The following is a 19,700-nucleotide window of genomic DNA, read 5'->3' on the forward strand; positions in this document are numbered from 1 at the left end:
AATCTGCACGAAGTATACAGACTACAGACATCTCCTCGATGCATTCGATCACGTTCATCTTGAACCATACATCATTCTTCCACGCCTTCGTCTCAAGTCTAACATTCGAAGCTCAGTCTCTCGCTATAAATATTCACAAATTTCTACATAGTTGCACTGTTCGATACACGTATAAATTGAAAAAAAAGGATACAAATAAAGGATTATTGGGTAGATTTTTTTATCAGTAAAAAGATATTCCGTGTAACAGTCGAATATTTGTTTGAAATAATTTCGATATTTTATTCAAACCGAATTGACGTACTCTTCACTCTCTATCGTTACATTTACACCGTATACTTACCATTATCGTTTGTCCATAAAGCTGTAATTTTTTCTCGTAGAACGATAGCTCGTAGATCTCGTCTTACGCTTTTATTTCGTTCCGCGAATAATAACATATCCTTTCGTAGCTCGGCGAAGGAATCGTTGAAAATTTCAATATCGCGGGGCACGCGCTGTCGCAAGCAAATATTAATCCTTGGGAACATTGAGAACGCCGTGGAACTTTACGATCGATAATTTATTTCTGATTATAGATACAATATACATCGTAGGCTAGACGAAACACTTAATAAGTATATTTTTAGCCTATCTATAAGTGGTACGGCGTGTCCGAGAACGCAAAAGAAGTTTTGTCGTTAGATGTAAAACAGATGTGAAAGTCGTTTCGTTTTTTTCATTTTTTGTTCGTTTTGTTCCATGTTGATCGCCGTGCCCTAGATTGGCAGTCGATTGGTGTTAACTTAAAAACCTAAAGTGGATGTACAAGTGAATCGAGTCTTCTTTTCGATTCGCGTCGAGTGCGACGTTATATTCTAGCTTACATCGTTTTTCCTTCGTTACATTTAAAGTGAACGCTCGTGTCGATCGAGTCTCGATTAATTGAAGTAATTCGACAATATTTACACGCTCGCACGCACACGTACACACGCTCGTTCGCTCGCTCGCTCTCTTTTTTTCTCTTTTTTGTTCGATTCTTACACTCGAATGCGGCTCACGTGGTATGAACTGGCAGCCGGACGAAATTCATACAATGCGGTCGCTTTTTATTCGATTTATTGGCTATTCAAGGTATATATGATAGAGGACTAGCCTGTCAGTGTTGTCACAACACTGACAGCAAACTGGAATACACGTTTCAGGGGTAATACGTGTTTCGATGTTCTCCGGATAACAAGCGTGTTGCTCCGCAAATCCCTGCTTTGCTAATCGAAATCATTTCGAGGTCCAAGGGGAACAAATACGGATAGAAAGGATGAACATATTATACTCGAAGGGGTACACCGTGAACGCAGGTTAATGATATGCAACGCGAAGCGAGTCCGGTGTAATAAACGATACAAAAGGGCATGCCAGATGTAAAACAACGAGTAACAAAATGCAAACGGACCCATATTTCGAGTAGGTACCAGTGATCAATGCTTTCCTGATATTCGGTCGGAAGCGTTGCAACATCGACACGAGATGAATAATTACGAATGAAATGCGGGCAGATTGATATTGATATCGCAGTCCATTAATCGAGGACAGAATAATACGAGCCGTTTTGTTCCAGTCATATTCGAATGGATCGATGGCGCTTATTAGTCTCACGTGCATAGACGTAATCTCGAGTAGTAACGATAGGTTCATCGATAATTTTTCACGAAGAATTGTTCTTTTCGATTAGAGGAAACTTAACGATCACGGAAAACAATTTTTAGCGAGAACGCGGCTACATTACAGGGAACTTTTAGAAAATGTTCGAAGGGCCAATTCCGCTTGTACGAACCGTGTCGATGAGCAATAATATACAGACTCTCCTTTCCTCGTTTTCCCTCGTTTATTCGCATTTTATTCCTATTTTCTCGCGTTTCATTCGTTTCTCATCTCTTTGCACTTTCCCTGCCGCCTTCCCCTCTCTTTCTAACGAAACGAACGGCTCCATTGAACGAATTAAGCCCGTCTCTCACCACGCCTTCTTACCTTCTATAATCTTTCCAATCAAGCTTCTTAATTTCTCGAATAAACTTCATTTTTACCCGGCTCTCTCACTCTACTTACTTACATATTCACAATTAGAAGTCTATTCGTGCCGCGGGGAGAAGCGTCGCAGATTCGAGAGTGGAAACTTTACGACTTAATTTCCTTTTCATCGCGCGATGATCCATTATTCCCTCGAAATCTGCGAAAGTTTTTCCGTGGATCGCGGTCCGAGACCACTTGGATTCAGTCCGTAGCCTTCTCTATGCCATTTTTATCCTCTCTCTCCCTTTCTCTCTCTCTCTCTCTCTCTCTCTCTTCCACCCTCCCTGTTCGTTTTGACGTGCGACGCCAGCTCTAACGACTATTTACACGTACCCGTTCTCGCTCGGAGCGCACACGCTCGAACATATGTTGTCCTTTTGCCTCCTTTCCCTCGCACGATGCGGCCGTTTGTTTGTCGTAGAAAGAAACGCAAACGTTTTCCGCAGCTCGACAGCAATCGCTGTATCATAAATCGTAACACCGCACGGGTATGAATTTTAATGGCAAACGGAGACTCGGTGGACGATACTCCAATTTAATTTTTGTAAAACTAACAACCCAACTGACGGTTTTTCCCATTGAAGACCGGAGGAATTTCGCCATTTTTTCAGCAATTATTTACAACGATTTACGCTCCACTGATATTTATGGTCTTAAAAGTCAACATTAATGTTCTCGGCAATTTTGCATACGCACTCTCGCGCATAAATATTGGAACACTTGCTAACCTGATTAGACTGCGCATATCTATACAAATTTTCATTTTTATCGACACGGTTAATGAAATAGAACTCGAACAGAGGCTATAACGAGTTATTTACTTTCGATGTTTGATGATCTTCGTATTTAAATCTACATATGCCTGAAACTAAACTGCAGTGACGGCCGTGTATGTACCTAAAGTTTCTCAGGAGATTGACAAAATATCTCAATATCTTTCGAATCGCGAAATTTTATAATCTCGATGTAAATAATTACCAAAAATTCATCTTTTTGTGTCCACCTTCTTCGTAGTACTCGAAAATCCAACAGTATCGGCGCAAGAAAATAATATATGTACGATCGAAAACATGACCGAGAAACGAAAGCAAGGCAAACTGGCTCGTAAGAGAGCCGCGAACATTTTCCTTTCGTAGTCAGTGTGACAAATGAAACACCGCGAGAGTGCGAGAGGTTTTATTCATACGATGTGCCCCGTTATGAGCGCGACTTTCGAATATTTTTGACTTTACCGGCCTGCTAGAAATAGTCGGCCGTCACTACCTGTTGTATGATACAGCTTTTGCGAAGGATTTAGAAAAGCCACAATCACAGACACGCGTTTTGTTCTCCCTTTTCCTTTCTTCCACGCTCTTTCTTTCTTTTGTTTTTTCATATTTTTCCGAGGAAAACGCTCATAATGACGTACACATACTCACACACGCACACATACACACGCGCGTGCACACGAGTAGTAACGATCGGTATACGGGTAAATATATATTCACAGTTCTCCCGATACGGTTCCAATTAAGTGTCTCTCTCACTTTGTCCTTCCTTCTTTTTTCTTGTCTTTTGCTTTTCTTTTTTTCTCTCCCTTTTGTATTTTTTTACACTGACTAGGCGATAACGTTACAACGACAGTAATGTTGTGTTACAATTAGTTTACGGGTGTATAGTTTTACGCATATCGATATAATGTGTAGACGTAATTCTTTTACACTCGATTTGTCAAACTACCAGAGCTCTTATGTTACATGATGATTATATCGTGAGACGACGCACCATTTATCTTTTTCGACGTTGATAGGTGATTACAGTCGGTTCCTTCACTTTCTTTTCCACGTTCACGCCAAATTCTCCCACAGTTTCTTTTCTATCTTTTTTCTTCTCCTTTCGTTTAACGATTACAATAATAACTGTCGTCGGTTGGTCAAAATATACATATACAGCGTATCGTACAAAACGAATCGTAGTGTAACAGTCATGCGGCATGTCGTCGTCGTTAGATATTGTCTAAGCGAACTAAACAACTAAACGGTATTTTCATACATATTTACATCCGAGGAAGGTACACTGATCGTTAATCATCGTCGATTAATCAGACTAGTTTAGAAACTCGTCGATACGAATCGGCTGAAGTGATGAAAAGGCAATCCTATTGTCTCCTCTCTTTTCAACCCTTTCACGGATAAAATCTTTTTTTTTTTTTAATTAATCGAACATATACAAAATTTCTCTTATCAGTAAGTTTCTCTTATAAGTAACGACTACGATATTTTTTTTCCCTTTGAAGTAACGTTCAGATGAATTTATCAAAATTCGTGTATACATTTTTTTTTCATATCTTAACTTCATTTTTACTATACTTTTCTTTCTTGCGCGAAAGGGTCGAGAACACTCCAATGCACAGCAGAGTACGATTTCCACGACGATTTGCGAAGTTAGGAAGAGAGTTATACGGCCCGCCGTTGACCCTTTACGTTTCACACATACGCAAATAACACCGTCGATTCAAGTATGTATCACTTGGTGTCAATTTAACCCCGGGACACAGCCGATGATAAATTGTTTCGAGTTCTTGTATACACTTGATCGCAATGTCGGAAACGCGTTCTCGTCTTTCCTTCTTCAGACAATTTCGCGCATTATCGTGAATGCTCGATCAATTAAACGTTTATTATTGAATACACGTTTCGTAGAAAATGTTTACAACGATCCCGTAAAAACGTAGAGCACGGTTATAGCGTGAAAGTCTGATTGGACGTTTGAATCGCGTGCGAATACGAATACGATGGAATTTTCAACGGTAACACAAGCGAAACGAGTTGCACCAAACGCATTGTAAATTCGCGATAAAATAGGCAAATTGCTTTCGATACTGGTGTACGGCGATGTTTGACGAATCTTCCGGTTGTTTCTCATTCGATGCACGATACGCCAAGCTTATAAAACGGCATGTAGATTTCTCTTGGTCGCTCGCGTGTCGCGGTGAATACTAATCCAGTTTGCAACGACACATTTGGCACACCGCTCCCCGTGATTTACCTATTGGAATTGCAAACCGAAATAGTATACACGAAAAATACATCCACGCCTCGCTCTAGATTGGCTACGATGATAAATGTGTTTCTGAACCCGGTATAATTTGTCTCTTTTCAGCCGTGACTGATTCTGTTACCTGCTTTTTTTTTCTAAAAGTTTATGAATGTTATTGCGTGATATTATGCATGCCGTAGATAGAAGAATTTTCGAAGTTATGGTGTCATATATTATTTGGTGTGATCGAAGGATAAATAGTTGCAGTAGATGAATGGTCGAACGATAAGTGGTTACAGACGTTTATAGTCAGACATTTGAAGTTTGTAGGATCATATCATTAGTATTCGTGTAATGTAGTTGTCGATATATATTGACAATTGCAGTATTTCGTTTAATGTAAGTTACTTAGTCGTCGAGTTAAGATTCCTTTGGTATGTCTGATTGGTTTAACTTATTTTGATTTATTAAGAAAGTTATATTAAAGGAAATATAAGATACGAATATAAATAACCGAGATAGGTTGTAAGAAAGGTTTGTGCATATAATTAACATGTTTGACAACACAATCTCTTAAATAAATTAATAATAATATAATCTTTCAATTGTCGAAAAGTCATATAAATTGAAACTAACTTGAAGATATTTCCTAGATTTTCGTCGGAATGAAATAAAGCTTGTCAATGTCTTTTTACTCCAAACTCGTAATAACATTTCTTTCAACGTTACTCATAAACGTCGAGAGAAAATTCATCGCGAATTACGTGATGCATACCGATGCAAATTACGTTTCTAGACCACGTTCACGTCTTTTTATTATGATTATGGAAGTTGTAAATTGAAATCTTGCTCGTTCATAAATAGCCATACATTTCAGGCAAACGTATACAGCAAAAATATCAAGATTAAATTGCTGTACGCTTCCATTACCTGAAATTTTCGAATACGTTGATTATTGGTTCTCAGCTTGTTTACGGTCTCAAATAAATTTTCTTTCAACTAAAATATCTTGGATATCGCTGTATGCATATAAAGGATAATATAGAAACAATTTAGAAATAAACAGAATTCGTTTTTCCAATTTACTAATCTCTAATAATCAGCCTTTTTGGTCTTTTTGATCCTAAGAAAAATGAAGTATAAGAATCGTATTATAGAAGCGATTCTTTTGAAAAATACTTAGTTTTACTGTTATTATAAAAATGAACATTGCTTGGTATATTTTTTAAAAGTCATGGTTGGAAGTTGTACGTGTTTTGATGAATGACGAGATATGTATCTTTTTGTTGAGCAAAAATAATTCATCGATTTTGCACACGTCCTAACATGCACGATAATGAAATAGAAGTTGGAGTTATAAGTTCCAAATTGCAAATTTGAAATTAATCGTCAATTAACGCGGTATGAAATTGCACACACCCCCCGGGTACAGTTAATGCATTATCGATCTCATGCGTCGCATCATCTGATACACTGTTCTTTATGTCAGATACACGTAATAAGATCAAACCTGTAATTAGCTTTTGGTTATCGTAACAAAAGTAATAATCAAAAATATTTTGCAATCGTAGTTTACGTGGTTTAATATTTTATTTCCGAATATATTCTCTAAGATAGTTCTCTAAGATAGTAATTTATTATTTGTTATTTTCCGCATAATAATTTCTATGAGAAGAAATCATTTTAAGCAGCTAATTTAATGAGATTCAAAGTTACGAGCGGTTAGAAAACAATTTTCAGAATATACACAGTATAAATAATAAACTACTTAGATAAATGTTTTTTAGTTTGAAGGCAATGAAATATAAAATTATAAAACCACTGGTATTCTATTTAGTTATTTTTTATGTTTAAATAGTTTTGATTAATTATAAATCATCTTTAATTTCCTGCTATAGATCTATTGAAATGAATTTTCAGGAAGACACAAACGTAGAAAAACGATCGTTAAAATCTGTCTCGCGTTCGTTATTCCCTGTTGTGCACGACGACAGAGTAATAGTCAACTGGCTATGGTTCCCGCAGCTTGCCAACACTATTTGTGATTATTTTTCAGGCCGTGACAAAAGACAAATATGTACATATTTCTTTAGCGATATCTTCATTTCTCGGGGAATAAATGACGTGGCGAGCGTGATGTAGCTATGGTCGTTAAAGCAAGACGAGTACTATCCTTCTCTTTATGGACAGACGTCTTCTCATTTCCCTACGTTCTTTTTTTCCCATCTTTATCTACGCTCCCTTTGTACGATGTAAAACACATTTTCGAATCTTTTTCGTTCCCAGTTCACTTTTAATCTGGGTCGCTTACCCTTCGTTCTAACTTCTTTTAATAAAAAAGAAAAAAGTAGACGGTATGAAAAAAAGGGTTGAGAAATAAAAAATATCGGAAAAAAAAGCAGAATATTTCGATAGCGAATCGAATAGAAATAGGTTACACGCAGGCATGAATCACTGTCAAAATTTCTCTCCTCCGTGCAGATCCGTATTTTCGTTTCTATTTTCGCTAAATGGTTCTTCGCGTCAGCTGATCGTGCGCACACGTTGCACGCTGAACGATGTGGAAGCTTCTACGACCGTTTACGAAAATAAGTAGTAGACGGTTAGTGTCGCGTTAACGAGAAACGATCAATAAGGTCGGGCTCGGGTATTATCTTTGTTTATCCAAGCAACTGTCCTTTCGTATATTTTCCTTTTTCCTTTCGCCGGTTTCCCGTCCGAGCTTTTCCTTCGGTATTTATCGCCGGCAGAAATAAACGTTATTTTTAGTGTCACCGGCACGACCATGGAAATAACAATACCGAGCCACGAACGCTTTCAATATAATCTACACCGGTTGCTGGTTTCCCGTATAACCTGGAAATTACACGGGCACAAAAGTTTAGATGCATTTGTATGATACACGGTAGTTTATATAATTGTGACCCGACCATTTCTCCGCCACTGTCGTGGCAATGATTAAAACGTTCGCATTCATAATTCAGACCGGCAAAATCCTATGAATTTTTATTCCAACGCTTGTGAATCGTGGCGAATACTGCGAGAACTGACCATCGCGTCGTTAAATGAAGAAGTCCGAGATATATATCCTCTCCTTTGGGCAGAGACGTCTTTTCATGGTCGCCTGCTTCTTCTGATTCTTCTTTTGCAACGGCTCTTTCTTTCTGTACACATGCATTACATGCATATATGTATATATACACGTGCCTCTTTGCACGACGATATGTATATATATATATATATATATATATAAATATATATATATATATATATATATATATATATATATATATATATATATTTATACTTTTCGAGCAAGTAAAATAACGATGTTTGTTAGGGAGTTCAACGTCAAAAAGCAAATATTTTCATTTAGCTTCGAGTAAAACAGATTTAGTTCTCAATTAAAGCAGATTTTCCTGACACTGAAAGAAGGGACAGAGTGCTGGACTTGCACGGCAGATATTGTTTCGTTTCGTATTCATGGAAACTATTCGTGATATTCGTAAAAAGGGGAACGCGGATGGAAATATCGATAAATTTCTCTTGCATGTCGCGCAGTCATTTTATTTCGACATCACTATTTGATCTACACCTTTCCTTTTGGTACGTTTTCTTGTATTGAAGGAGAAGTAAGCTCTTTTTTGCTATTAAATTATCGCAAAATACAGCGATGCCAATACTCGACTGCAATTATTGCAATTAGAATTTTATCAACGAACGAAATTTACGAAGATTATAGGGATGAAAAATTTTCCGACGTGGTGAAATTTTATGGATAATTTTCTGTATTTTCTCTTCAACATATTGTTCGTACGATAATGATAATGAAGAATAATGTCAGTTATTTCCAGGACGTCTTTCTTAGAATAAAATATTACTAAATAACAAACGATAGCCATTCATTAATTTATGCCAGTGATGTAACATTATATCTAACGCGATGAAACGAGAATAATAGCGCCTTATCGTAACGTAATATTTTATAACGCCACGAGCTTTTGTATTGCACCACGGCGCACTTTATCGCGTCGCGTCGTCCTTTTAGCCATCGTAACAAAGATATAATTTCGAGGGACATGAATTTCCATAGTCATAAATTATTCCTAAACGCGGTTAACAGGTATCAAGAGCTAACGAGTTTATCCGAAACTGAAGTACGACTACATCCAGTAAAATAGTATAGTAATATTAATGATTTATGACCATTTAATATTTCGTAATTTCATAAATCAAATCTTAACCCACGACTAGCTGTTAATTAGCTCCGGAATTAATTCGAAATGGAGTATACCACGATATCAATCTATCAGGTACCATCGGTATACAGATGTATAATGCACTTTCGTATCGAAGGAAATTAAATTTCAATTTCTACTTGTTTGTTCTTGTCAATTCTTTTCGTATGTTTTTTATTTTTATTTCGATAATTAAGAGAAAGTCGTATGGAGACATAATTTCTTAAATATTTATGAATCTTTGGATGATGTTGAAGCAGATAGTCTATTAATAATCGATAAATATTGAAGGATCAAACATAATCAGCGATATTGAACCAGAAACCAAACTTAAGGCTACAATTAAAATAATATTTCGTCACAATATATTACCACTAATAGGAAACAAAAAAGAAAGATTTAAAGAATCATCCATAAATCATCTACTTTCAATCTCACGTTCGAAAGAAGGAAAGCAAAACTATTTTACAAATAATTCTAAAATGTTTATTCACGTTAAATGTATCGAGTCATCCTTTAATGTTAGTACTACAATGGATGAGCGATCGTGAAAGCAGAGAGCAACGGTCAGGTAGCGATTCCGATCGGTCAGCGTTTAATCGTCGTAATTCGAGCGTTTCTGGGAAGCTATGTCTGCGTGTGTACACTAGTGTGCAGATGTACGCGCGAGCACACGAATTTCTGTGGCGATACATGAGCACAGTATGCAATGCAGGCGTCTCCACTCAAGGGCCGAGGGTGGAGAACCTCGGCGTGAACATTATGCGGTGCACCTCGCGTTTAGCTTGATAAATGGCGGCGGAGCAGCGGCGAATGCCGGCGTTGTTGCAGCCGCTACCGCCGTCTTTGCCCTTGTTTCCTATGTTCTTTCTTTTTTTTTTTCGTCTCTTTCTCTTTCTTTCTTTCTCTGTCTGTCTATCTGTCTGTCTCTCTCTCGTTCCCTTCCTTCAACCTTTATTTTTCACCCGTTTCACGTTCTCTTTTCCCTCGATGCTTTTTTCCGTTCCTTCCCCCCTTTTGTGGAGAAATCGTCCGATTTTCAGGTAGGAAAAAAAATTTACCGCAATCGCGCGCGATCCAACAGCACACTATGAAACGGAAGAGGTAAGAACAAGCCAAAATCAAGCTCGAACCAGCAATCATTATTTCTCGCGAGGTTCACATGATATCGTGGACGTTATGGAGATGCGATTATATTCGCGTAGTCAGCAGGGAAACGTTCTTACATGTAATCAACCCGCTGCATTATGACCCAGGCAAAGTTTTTTAATCACGTTTGTTCGCCAGTAGATATTACTCGACCTTCGTTTCGTTGGCTAGGTCCTCGGATTAAAATATTCGCCACGGTTCCTGTTCATTCGTTATTCATAGTTTTTCTCGCTCTTTCTTCTTCGTTTTTATACTTATTCCCATAATTTGATTGCATATGAAGAGCAAGAACATACAATCTCGAGAAGAGCGTAAGTCCATTTTCGTTTAATTTCCTCGTACCGAATAATTTGTTAGATTCACAGGTAGAAATTTCTTAGAAACAGCTAATGGATCTATGAAATTATATAAACAACAGGATAACGAATCGTTTTGTGTATTACAAATAAAATAAATTATCACAGCTTTACCTGTTGGTAGTATAATAGAATAATTATAATATAACAAATATATTATGAAATTGTAGAGGAACGGATAATTTGTGCTTCCGTAGGATAAACTTTGATATAAAACCGATTAGTTGACGTTTCCCTGTTTTGTATGAGCTTCAACGACAGAAAGAACCGATCGTTTTTATCGAGCCTGTTTCACCCATTAAACGGCCATTAAATTTAATTTATTCGCTTAAGAAGATATTTTGCATCGAATTTATTATTCTCCAATTGCGTTACAAACGATTGGCTACGGACGTACTTAAGAAACGGCATTTCCAATTTATTTTGCATTTCTTTCGTATCGACGGCTGATCGTTCGTTTCCATTATTGCGGGAGAAAAGATCCCACCTAAAAGGTCAATATATAAAATCGTGTCGAGTATAAAAGCGTTCGAGATTTATTATCGGCTCGGATTTCATACGTAATTGTTGTATACATATTTGCAATTGACGATTGTTCTGCAATTCAGTCAGATTTCAATCCGCGTGTGCACTTTCTCGTCCAAAGAACGATGGAAGATTAAAATTATCGAATCGACGTGGAAAAAAATTCAATTTCTCAAACATTCGCGATATTATTTCTGAAACGTTCGCGACGTTAGTATCGCTCGTATGATTGATATGTGGATAGAGTAATGCAATCTTTCGAGAAATACTGATATCGATACACGATTACTACGATAGTTATATCGTATTTATTTTTATTGCATTTTGTTCGAATATCGTTCATCGTTGTTGGCAGTGGAGGGATTGAACGCATCGTCGAATATGAATGTTCCGGAGTTTTAAAGATCAAATCGAATCGAGAATGCATAAAATCATCTTTTATGTGTGTCCGCATTTACACAGAGAAGACCACCAACCGTTTGCTCTAATTAATCCGTCGTGCATTTCAGAAACCGAAGAGGATTATTTTGGTAATTGGAAAGCATTCGAAGACAATTTCATTTGTAGAATGAAATTCGAAAAACCAGGAACTTGGAATTAACGATTAAAAACGTTTGTTACATAAATATTTGAAAAGCTCTTGGTAACGTTGTTGTCTCTAAAATTACATGCTTTTAAAAGTTTTATAACAATCCATGAATAAATGTTCGTTTGACCTAACTTTTTCTCAGGCTAAATCCTAGGTGAATGGATTTAAATAAATTTTTATTTGCTACGAGGAACAACGTTGTTATCCCGTGAGTGACACGGATTATGACGGATGCTATTATACCAAATTCCATTTCGAAGTTGAACTTTTGCTCGGCGATGATGAATAGCCAGCTCGTGAAGGGAGCAAATTAGGAAAGTTAATTCGACCGCGTGCATCCTATTCGTTCACGTTCTGCCAATCGATTAGACAAATACGTTCATAGCAGTTTTTTTAACGCGTCTTATACCTTCTATCGAGTGTTCCATCCGTTCCATTTTGCTTCGGTCTATTACTCCTTGGCCCCGTTCGCTTCTCTTCTTTTTTCTTTTGCTCTGCTCTATGCGATCGATTCCTCGAATCGACTTTCTCGACACAACCGTCGACGATTTTTTTAAAACCAGGAACAATGAAAATGCGAGTTCGCAGTTTCGAGCATTACCGTACGAGAAAAGACGCACGTTGCAATTGAGTTTTGAAATAAATTGTTCGGAAACTATCATTCGGCTTGGGTATGAAAAAAAAAGACGCGATATTGATCTACGTTTCACGCTCGTGAAAAAAAAAATAAAATTTATACTCTCGTTAAAATTGCATGAATATTCTGCATTATATTGGATATTCTGCATGATACTTCAATTTCGTTCTGGTGAGATTATTACGGTATAAATTACAACGTTTCGATCAGATTGATCAATTTACCAAATAAAACATCTTCTCCCAGGATTAGCTATTAAAATATTTACCCATCGTATCGACGGTGCAGTGGGTTAACGAGATAACATTTCAAAGTATTTAATGCCGTATTACAGAGAGATAAAATAATTACATCTGCGTGTATTTATATAAATATGACGATACCAAAAAGGAAGATAAAAATGAGTCCATTAATAGCATAAAATAAATTTTTCATAACCATCGAACAATACATCGATTCATCCTACTGTTAATTTATTTTTTGGGAACTTGGCGGGTATTTTTTCATGCAATAAGCCAACGACACATTCGGTTCGGCGTTTTAACAGGCGTTTTATTTTGTGGTGTGTAAGTACACCGTCCGCATTAATCGATTTGCGTGAAACGTCAGTTTTGCCATACGGTGGAAATTTGCTCGTGGTGGTGTATGTGTGTGTGTATCGGTCGCCGAAGTAAATAAACTTATTATGATCGAGTCGTGATAACGGTAAATTAATTGCTCGGTCGCAGTCGAGTTTCGCCAGCGTGCGTCAGCCTGTGAAATTCATTCGTTACGCTTAATCGTATACTGACTTCCGTTCCACGTAACACGTGGATCGCGATCATGCTCGTGTCTCGTAAATTAGACCGCCTTACATGTGACCGGTTGGCGTTGAAAGCAACCGTGCGAGAAAGAGACGACGTAAATAGATGACACGTAAGAGAAACGACTGAATAGAACGTGATGTTGGTGAAACGAATGAAAAGTAGAGTAGATGAATCCGTTAGAAAAAACGTGTGAGTTCGAGAAGTTGATTCTTACATGACTAGAATTCTTATCGAGAGAGATCCTCTTTTTCTTTTTTTGTAATTTTATTTTTTTTTTTAGTTTCATTCGTCGCACGAGAGATCACCAACTCATTGTTTCCATCGAAAGCGTATCGCGTATAAATATCGACGTAACGAGGGCTTCAGTTCCGGAACTAAGTGGTGCTGAGCGATTTCAGCGTGGAGGCCGCGAGTTTGGACGCGATTATAGGCGGATCGAACTTGGCCATTAGCTTTTCGATCTTAATCATTTCGATCTTTAACGATCTTTTGATCGTCCTTCTGCCTAACAGATATCGATATTAGTGTACAGCATCGCGATACCCTGGATGCGATCAAAATTACGGTTGCGTGGCAACGATTCACCCTTTTCGATTCGACGACGTACGAAAACGAATCCGTCGGTCTATGACTCACATAGCTTTCTCTTTTTGTACTTTCTCTTTTTCACTCGTCTACCTTCTATCTTCCCCTTTTCGTATCTACGCACTTTTCAAACGCAAGGAAAGACGATCTTTGATACTCCGATTCACTCTTGTCCCGATGCTTGTTCCGTTCTGCGTCTTCCTCTCGATCGCTGATTCTTTGTCTTTCACCGTTTCAGTTCGCTGCTCCGTTTTACGGCTGCTTCGAGCTTTTTCATTCCGCGACCCACTGTCAAGACAACGTTATTCTCGTGTCAAGAGCTATTACGTAGCGTAGTGCGTGTTCGTTCTCGATTACGATCAGTCACTTGGTTGCGTCGTCGAAACGTTGCCGCATCATCGCTCTCGACGTCGTAGTTCGTTTCAGATCGCGCGCATACGGAACCCGCGACGCCACGTTACGTTTCGGACCAACTCTCGCGCTTTCACAGGGCTGTCACGTAATTCTCGCATCAGTTCGTCTCGAACTTTGAAACTTTTAACAGCGTCGACGAGGTCGCGTATTGACTGTCGACGTGACGCAAACGTTCGCATACACTATTTCATCGACGTACCGGCGTCGTGGTTAGGTGTTCGCTGGATCACTGCACCACCGCACCGTGCGATTTCCGGTTGCACGAACGCGCGTACTTTCCTCGATGGGGCAGCGATCGACCCCTGATCGTTGGATCTCACGGCGGAAGTCTTTCGTTTACCGTTCGTCCACGCGAAGAAAGAAGGGGAATAGCGTTTCCGGAATAAAACGGTTAGTAAAGCAGCAGACACAGACAGAGCAGAAGGGAGTAGAGCCTCGGTTGCTTGGCTTGACCGCCGTGCTGCATTGCCGCGGGATACTCTCCTGAAACAGAGGACAACACTTAAATTTTCTGAAGGCACCGCATCTCGCGATACGACTAGTAATACGTTGTCAAAGTATATTGGCTGGGATCTGCTGTTCGCGACATAAAGATGTATACGGTCGAAGTCGACGAAGTTTCAGGGTGTACTTTAATTCCATCTAGTCGAGCTAATTACGATGGCAAACTGACTTTGTTACTAAGGCCGTGAAGCCATCGTGTTAACGTTCCTACATTCGGATACTTCCTCATGCATATGTAGATACACTACATACGCGCACACGTCTGTACGTTTAGTCTACACATTTAGTCGTTTCAATGGTGCGTCACGTACAAATACGTTGAAGTGTGCAAACATCAGTTGCAATCGTGTTGGTGTTTTACACGGAAATTCTGTTAAACCGAAGCAATGAATTCATTAATTAAACGTGTGTGTCGAAAGCAGATCTCGTGTTCTCTGTTTGAAACTCTTTCTCTCCCTCTTTCCTATTCTTCGTTTGACGTTCATCAATTTTAAATTAATAATCCGGGGAAGCTCGCCTTCGCGTTCCCTCGCTATTAGTACGTCTGGTAAAAGAAATTCGAGAAAACGAAGCCGTTTATTAATTTAGATCTTGCTTAAGAGTCGGATCCCCACTAACGATCCGATGCGAAAAACCATTTACGAGTACCGTCGCTGTTTAGATTTGATAACGAGCCGGGTAAAGAGACGGCCCGTAATTAAGTCGAAATTACTCACCATTGAGTACGTGAACGGTGATCGATTTTGATTGAGCGTTGCTGGGATTACAAGTGTACCGGCCAGAGTCCGATGGCTTTGCTTCCTGCACCAGTAGAAAACTCTTGGTGATGTCACCCTTTTCCGTGACCACGGATACGCCGCCTCTGGTCGGGTCGTAGGTGATTATCTGCAACAATGATCAAAAAGGGAACTTTGAGTCGAGCAACGTTGAAAAGTCGAATCGTACTCTGAAACGCGGAGAACGCGAAATGAAGGACGATCGGAGACCACCAACGTGGCAACTTCCTCCCTTTTATTCGAGGGCTGGAAGTTGGAACTGTTGGTCGAGGAACGTGGGAGATAAGCTTTTGGGAAGTACGTCGGAACGTCTGTTGTCATTGAACGGAGGTTGATACGAGGGAGCAGGGAAAAATTCTCGCTGTCCTCTCTCAACCTCCCTCTCTCTCTATCTCTCTCTCTCTCTCCTCTGTGATTTATTTCTTTACGTTGTTGGAAGTTGCTAAACGAGAAGAGATTGTATTATTGTAGAAAATATGAATAGAAAAATGTCTCTGCTTTCCTCTGGCGAGTAACTTGATAAATTAAGAGCAATTTGGAATCTGCATTTGTTTGAAAGCTTTTCATTTTCATCGTTTGTTTCAAAACGGATATATTTTTTGAGAATTGTAGACTTTTTATGATTGAAAGGAAGTAACGGCTTTAACGATAGACTATTCCTTTAATAGACCGTTATTTGATACTACAGGTTTCAGTGCTGTTCAATAAACGCATTGTCGGATACTATAACATTGTGACGTGTCAGATCAATCGTGATCTTCACAGGATCATCGTCAAACCCTGCAATATTAATGTATCTTTCTATACGGGGTATTTCAGAAATATAAATCAATCAAGTACAGACTAGCAGTGAACTAAAAATACGAAAGTTGAATGTCAACCTGTCAACCTGTCAATCCCCTATATACGCACCAATGGTCTCTCTAGAATTTCAATAAAATTTCAAGTACTTTCATCGGAAACTTCATCATCAAATAAACACTTTTACTCTGTACTTACACACTTAAACATCCTTTACCGTAAAGGATTGGTCTCGCTATTTTCCTCAGACGTGTAGTCAGCGAATTTCTACGACAGTAACGATATTGCAGTTTCTTGTTACGAAACTTCTCGACTCATCGTACTTTTATTCTCTGCGCTGAAAATCCGCCCTGGCCGTCACGATTTCGTTTAGATTTCCACGTCCTCCTTCTCGAGCGTTTGTACACATAGATTCAGAAAGGCTAACACGGAGCACCGTCCGAACTTGCACCGGTACATAGTGCCAGAGCCCTGGAAACGTTCTGTTTATCCTGCGCCTGTTCCACTCGACGTTCCTCGCGAGTGTCTCTTTAACAGGGGTCGTGAGGGTCGATGCTCGCTGCTGAGGGAGCTAGAAGCGGTGCCGGTGTCGTCAGAGCCGAGACGGATTTCTAAATAAATGATCTGCAACTCGAGCCTTCGGTGCACTGCTCTTACGTGCCATCTTAAGACCATCTTCAGGGAGGACATCTTTCGCGAAATTTCTTGAAACTCGTTTTCTCGAATTTCTTTTTTCCTCGTGGCTGTCCCCATCACCTTCAAAGTTTCTCGTAAATAAACGGAAAAAGCGCCTCGAGTGCGTGCACGATGGTTTTTCACGTTAATGCTTGTCACGTTAATGTTCTGCTGTGAGACGATCATGAACAATATTTATTATCAGATACGTTAAAAATACCGATGATATTTTCCTTTAAATGCTAGAAATCCTAGGAATAGCATTATTAAAATGAACTAAGAATCGGTTAATAAGAAATAGGTATGTACATTGTTTCATTAATATTTGTCGTACAGAATTTGTATCTGATAACATGTACGACCCTAGAACACGTTTGCCATATCATATAGCGTATATTGTTTCTAATTGAAAAATGTTTCTATAGACAAAGAACAGAGTTTGCCGTATCATATACCGTATATTGTTTCTAATTGAAAAATGTTTCTATAGACAAAGAACAGAGGATGCAATTCATTACAACATGTCTAATATATACATATTTAAAAATGGGACTTTGTACCACAACCCGGTTCAAATGTTTCATTAAAAGAAAAGTTTAAGTAATTCAAAGCGTACAAATGTAACAAAATTATTAATTTCTTATCCATATTGAATGGCACAAGATACAATTAAAAACATGTTGAGTTAAAATATATTAAATAAACGATCCATTTTTGTTATACGTTTGAGAACACGACCTCTCCTGGGTTGTTCAAAATATAATCAATCGGACGAGAAAGTTGCAACCTACGAACTTGATAAGCCGCGCTCTCTTCCTGCCATTCTGTTATCTACGTCCGCGATATAACGCAGAATAATATGCGAAACTTTCACTGGAAAGTACACGGTTAATCCGAGTCTCGTGTATGACGAGCTAATAACGGATGTATTCGTTCCATCCCTTCGTTCGTGTTCAACGCGAACGAGCATATACGCGGTCAAACTTTTGTACCGGTGAAATTTGAAATTTCAAGTTGCATTGATATCATGTCACAGAAAAATCCGTCGTTAAATTCGTCAATTATTTTCACGCGTCTATCACAATTGTTTTGCGATCGGTATCATTTAACGCGTCATGTTTTTGACGTTCTGTTAAACGATTTATTTTTTAGTATCAATTTTCGTACATGTGAGAGTTGTATCGAACATTTTTAGATATACGCAGAGCAGGAGGAAATAATTATCGTTTTATGCGCGCAACAAAATCTCGACGTGGTTAGTGTTCTGTACCCCTTTGAGCAACTAAAACCCTTCGCAAGCTTAAACCTCTTAAAAATTTCTAATAATCCTCTTAGCGACAAAATAAGCTATTAACAACACGGATGGTAAGCTCTTAATTAGAAAAGTCCTGTACCAGGGTCGTTAAAACGTAGCTATAAAATCCGCTTCCTAATTTTCTGTACAATGGGATACCGCGCACCCCAATTACAGTCGACCTACCTCAAAATCAGGACCTTCTACTTTTTTTTACTGTTTACCACAACCACTTACTTACCTTCGTAGAACCGCATTTCTCCTCTACTTCATCTTCCTGGACGGTTGGTTTAGTATTAAATCACCCAATCACTCTACTCTCTATGCTCTCTTTTTAAAAATCACCAACATTGATCCTTCTCTGATATTTGAATGAGTGCAAATATTTCTTTTAATATAGAAATTCCTGTTTTAAATCAATTATGTCACATTGTTCGTTTCGATTACCTGTTATTAATTCGATCAGTTCACGGTTATGTCAGTATCAATAATCGTGTTTTAAAAAAATATCAGAGGTTTGAGAATATCATCGTGTCACACAATCGTTGCAATATATCACGGTTATATCGATTCCTTCTTTTTTATGCGATATTTGTATAAATATTGTTCGATATTAATGCAACCATGGAACCATGGATTTGTGGGAGACAATAGAAAATAAATATTGTATATTATCGAAAACGAACGATCATATGGCTGGACATAGACGAAGATACAAGATAATAAGGAGAAGTCTTTAAAATGTAAATTTACGTACCTAGCTAACGCTAAAAAGATACTCTCTTTTTGCATTTTAAAAATTCTTCTCGTTGAAGATACGTACAATAGCCTGAAGCAGGAGCGTGAAAAAATTTGTGAAGGAAACACGATACAACGTAGGTATCCGAGCAATGTTCACTTTCTTAAAACAACGTAAAGAATCTCCCTTACCTTTAGCTACTGGAAATATCTTTCAACATTTTCTTGTTCGTCGTGGCGAGGTACCAGTCCGAATTCGACTTCATCAAAAACAAGACGACGAAGAATGTTCGAGTGGACTCGATTTTCAAAGAGCAAATAAAAACGACGTCGAAAAGTTGACGACGAAGACGAGTACAGGATAACGACCGATCCGATGAACGAGAAAATCAGAATTTTACTGTTTCAGGATTGCGGATCGCCAGATTTCCGCGATCTTCATTCGATGTCAGCGAACAGAACGGTGCAGTTCAACGAACTAGATAATTTCACTGCATCGTGGAGCTCGTAATTTGAAGGAGTTTTAAGCGCGTGCCGGACCATAGT

General features: G+C 38.5%; 2 protein-coding genes across 22 annotated transcripts in view; one reads left to right on the forward strand and one right to left on the reverse strand.

The window, feature by feature from the left end:
- The window catches only part of LOC126878131 (heterogeneous nuclear ribonucleoprotein M-like), a 206,601-nt gene that overhangs the window by 25,419 nt on the left and 161,482 nt on the right, over positions 1–19,700 (forward strand). The window lies entirely within an intron of this gene.
- LOC126878145 (lachesin-like) overlaps positions 545–19,700 on the reverse strand; it is a 483,910-nt gene continuing 464,754 nt past the window's right edge. For 2 of the 5 annotated variants that reach the window (XM_050640681.1, XM_050640678.1), the window contains exons 6-7: positions 15,587–15,755; positions 545–14,846 (exon numbers count right to left, since the gene is read on the reverse strand). In XM_050640681.1, the coding sequence (XP_050496638.1) occupies positions 14,758–14,846; positions 15,587–15,755 (258 nt within the window). In that variant the 3' untranslated portion in view covers positions 545–14,757. Of the gene's footprint in view, positions 14,850–15,586; positions 15,756–19,700 lie in introns of those variants that run through there. The other 3 variants (XM_050640679.1, XM_050640677.1, XR_007695569.1) reach the window with 2 other exon arrangements.

Source organism: Bombus huntii, chromosome 2, assembly GCF_024542735.1.
Source record: "Bombus huntii isolate Logan2020A chromosome 2, iyBomHunt1.1, whole genome shotgun sequence".
NCBI lineage: Eukaryota > Metazoa > Arthropoda > Insecta > Hymenoptera > Apidae > Bombus > Bombus huntii.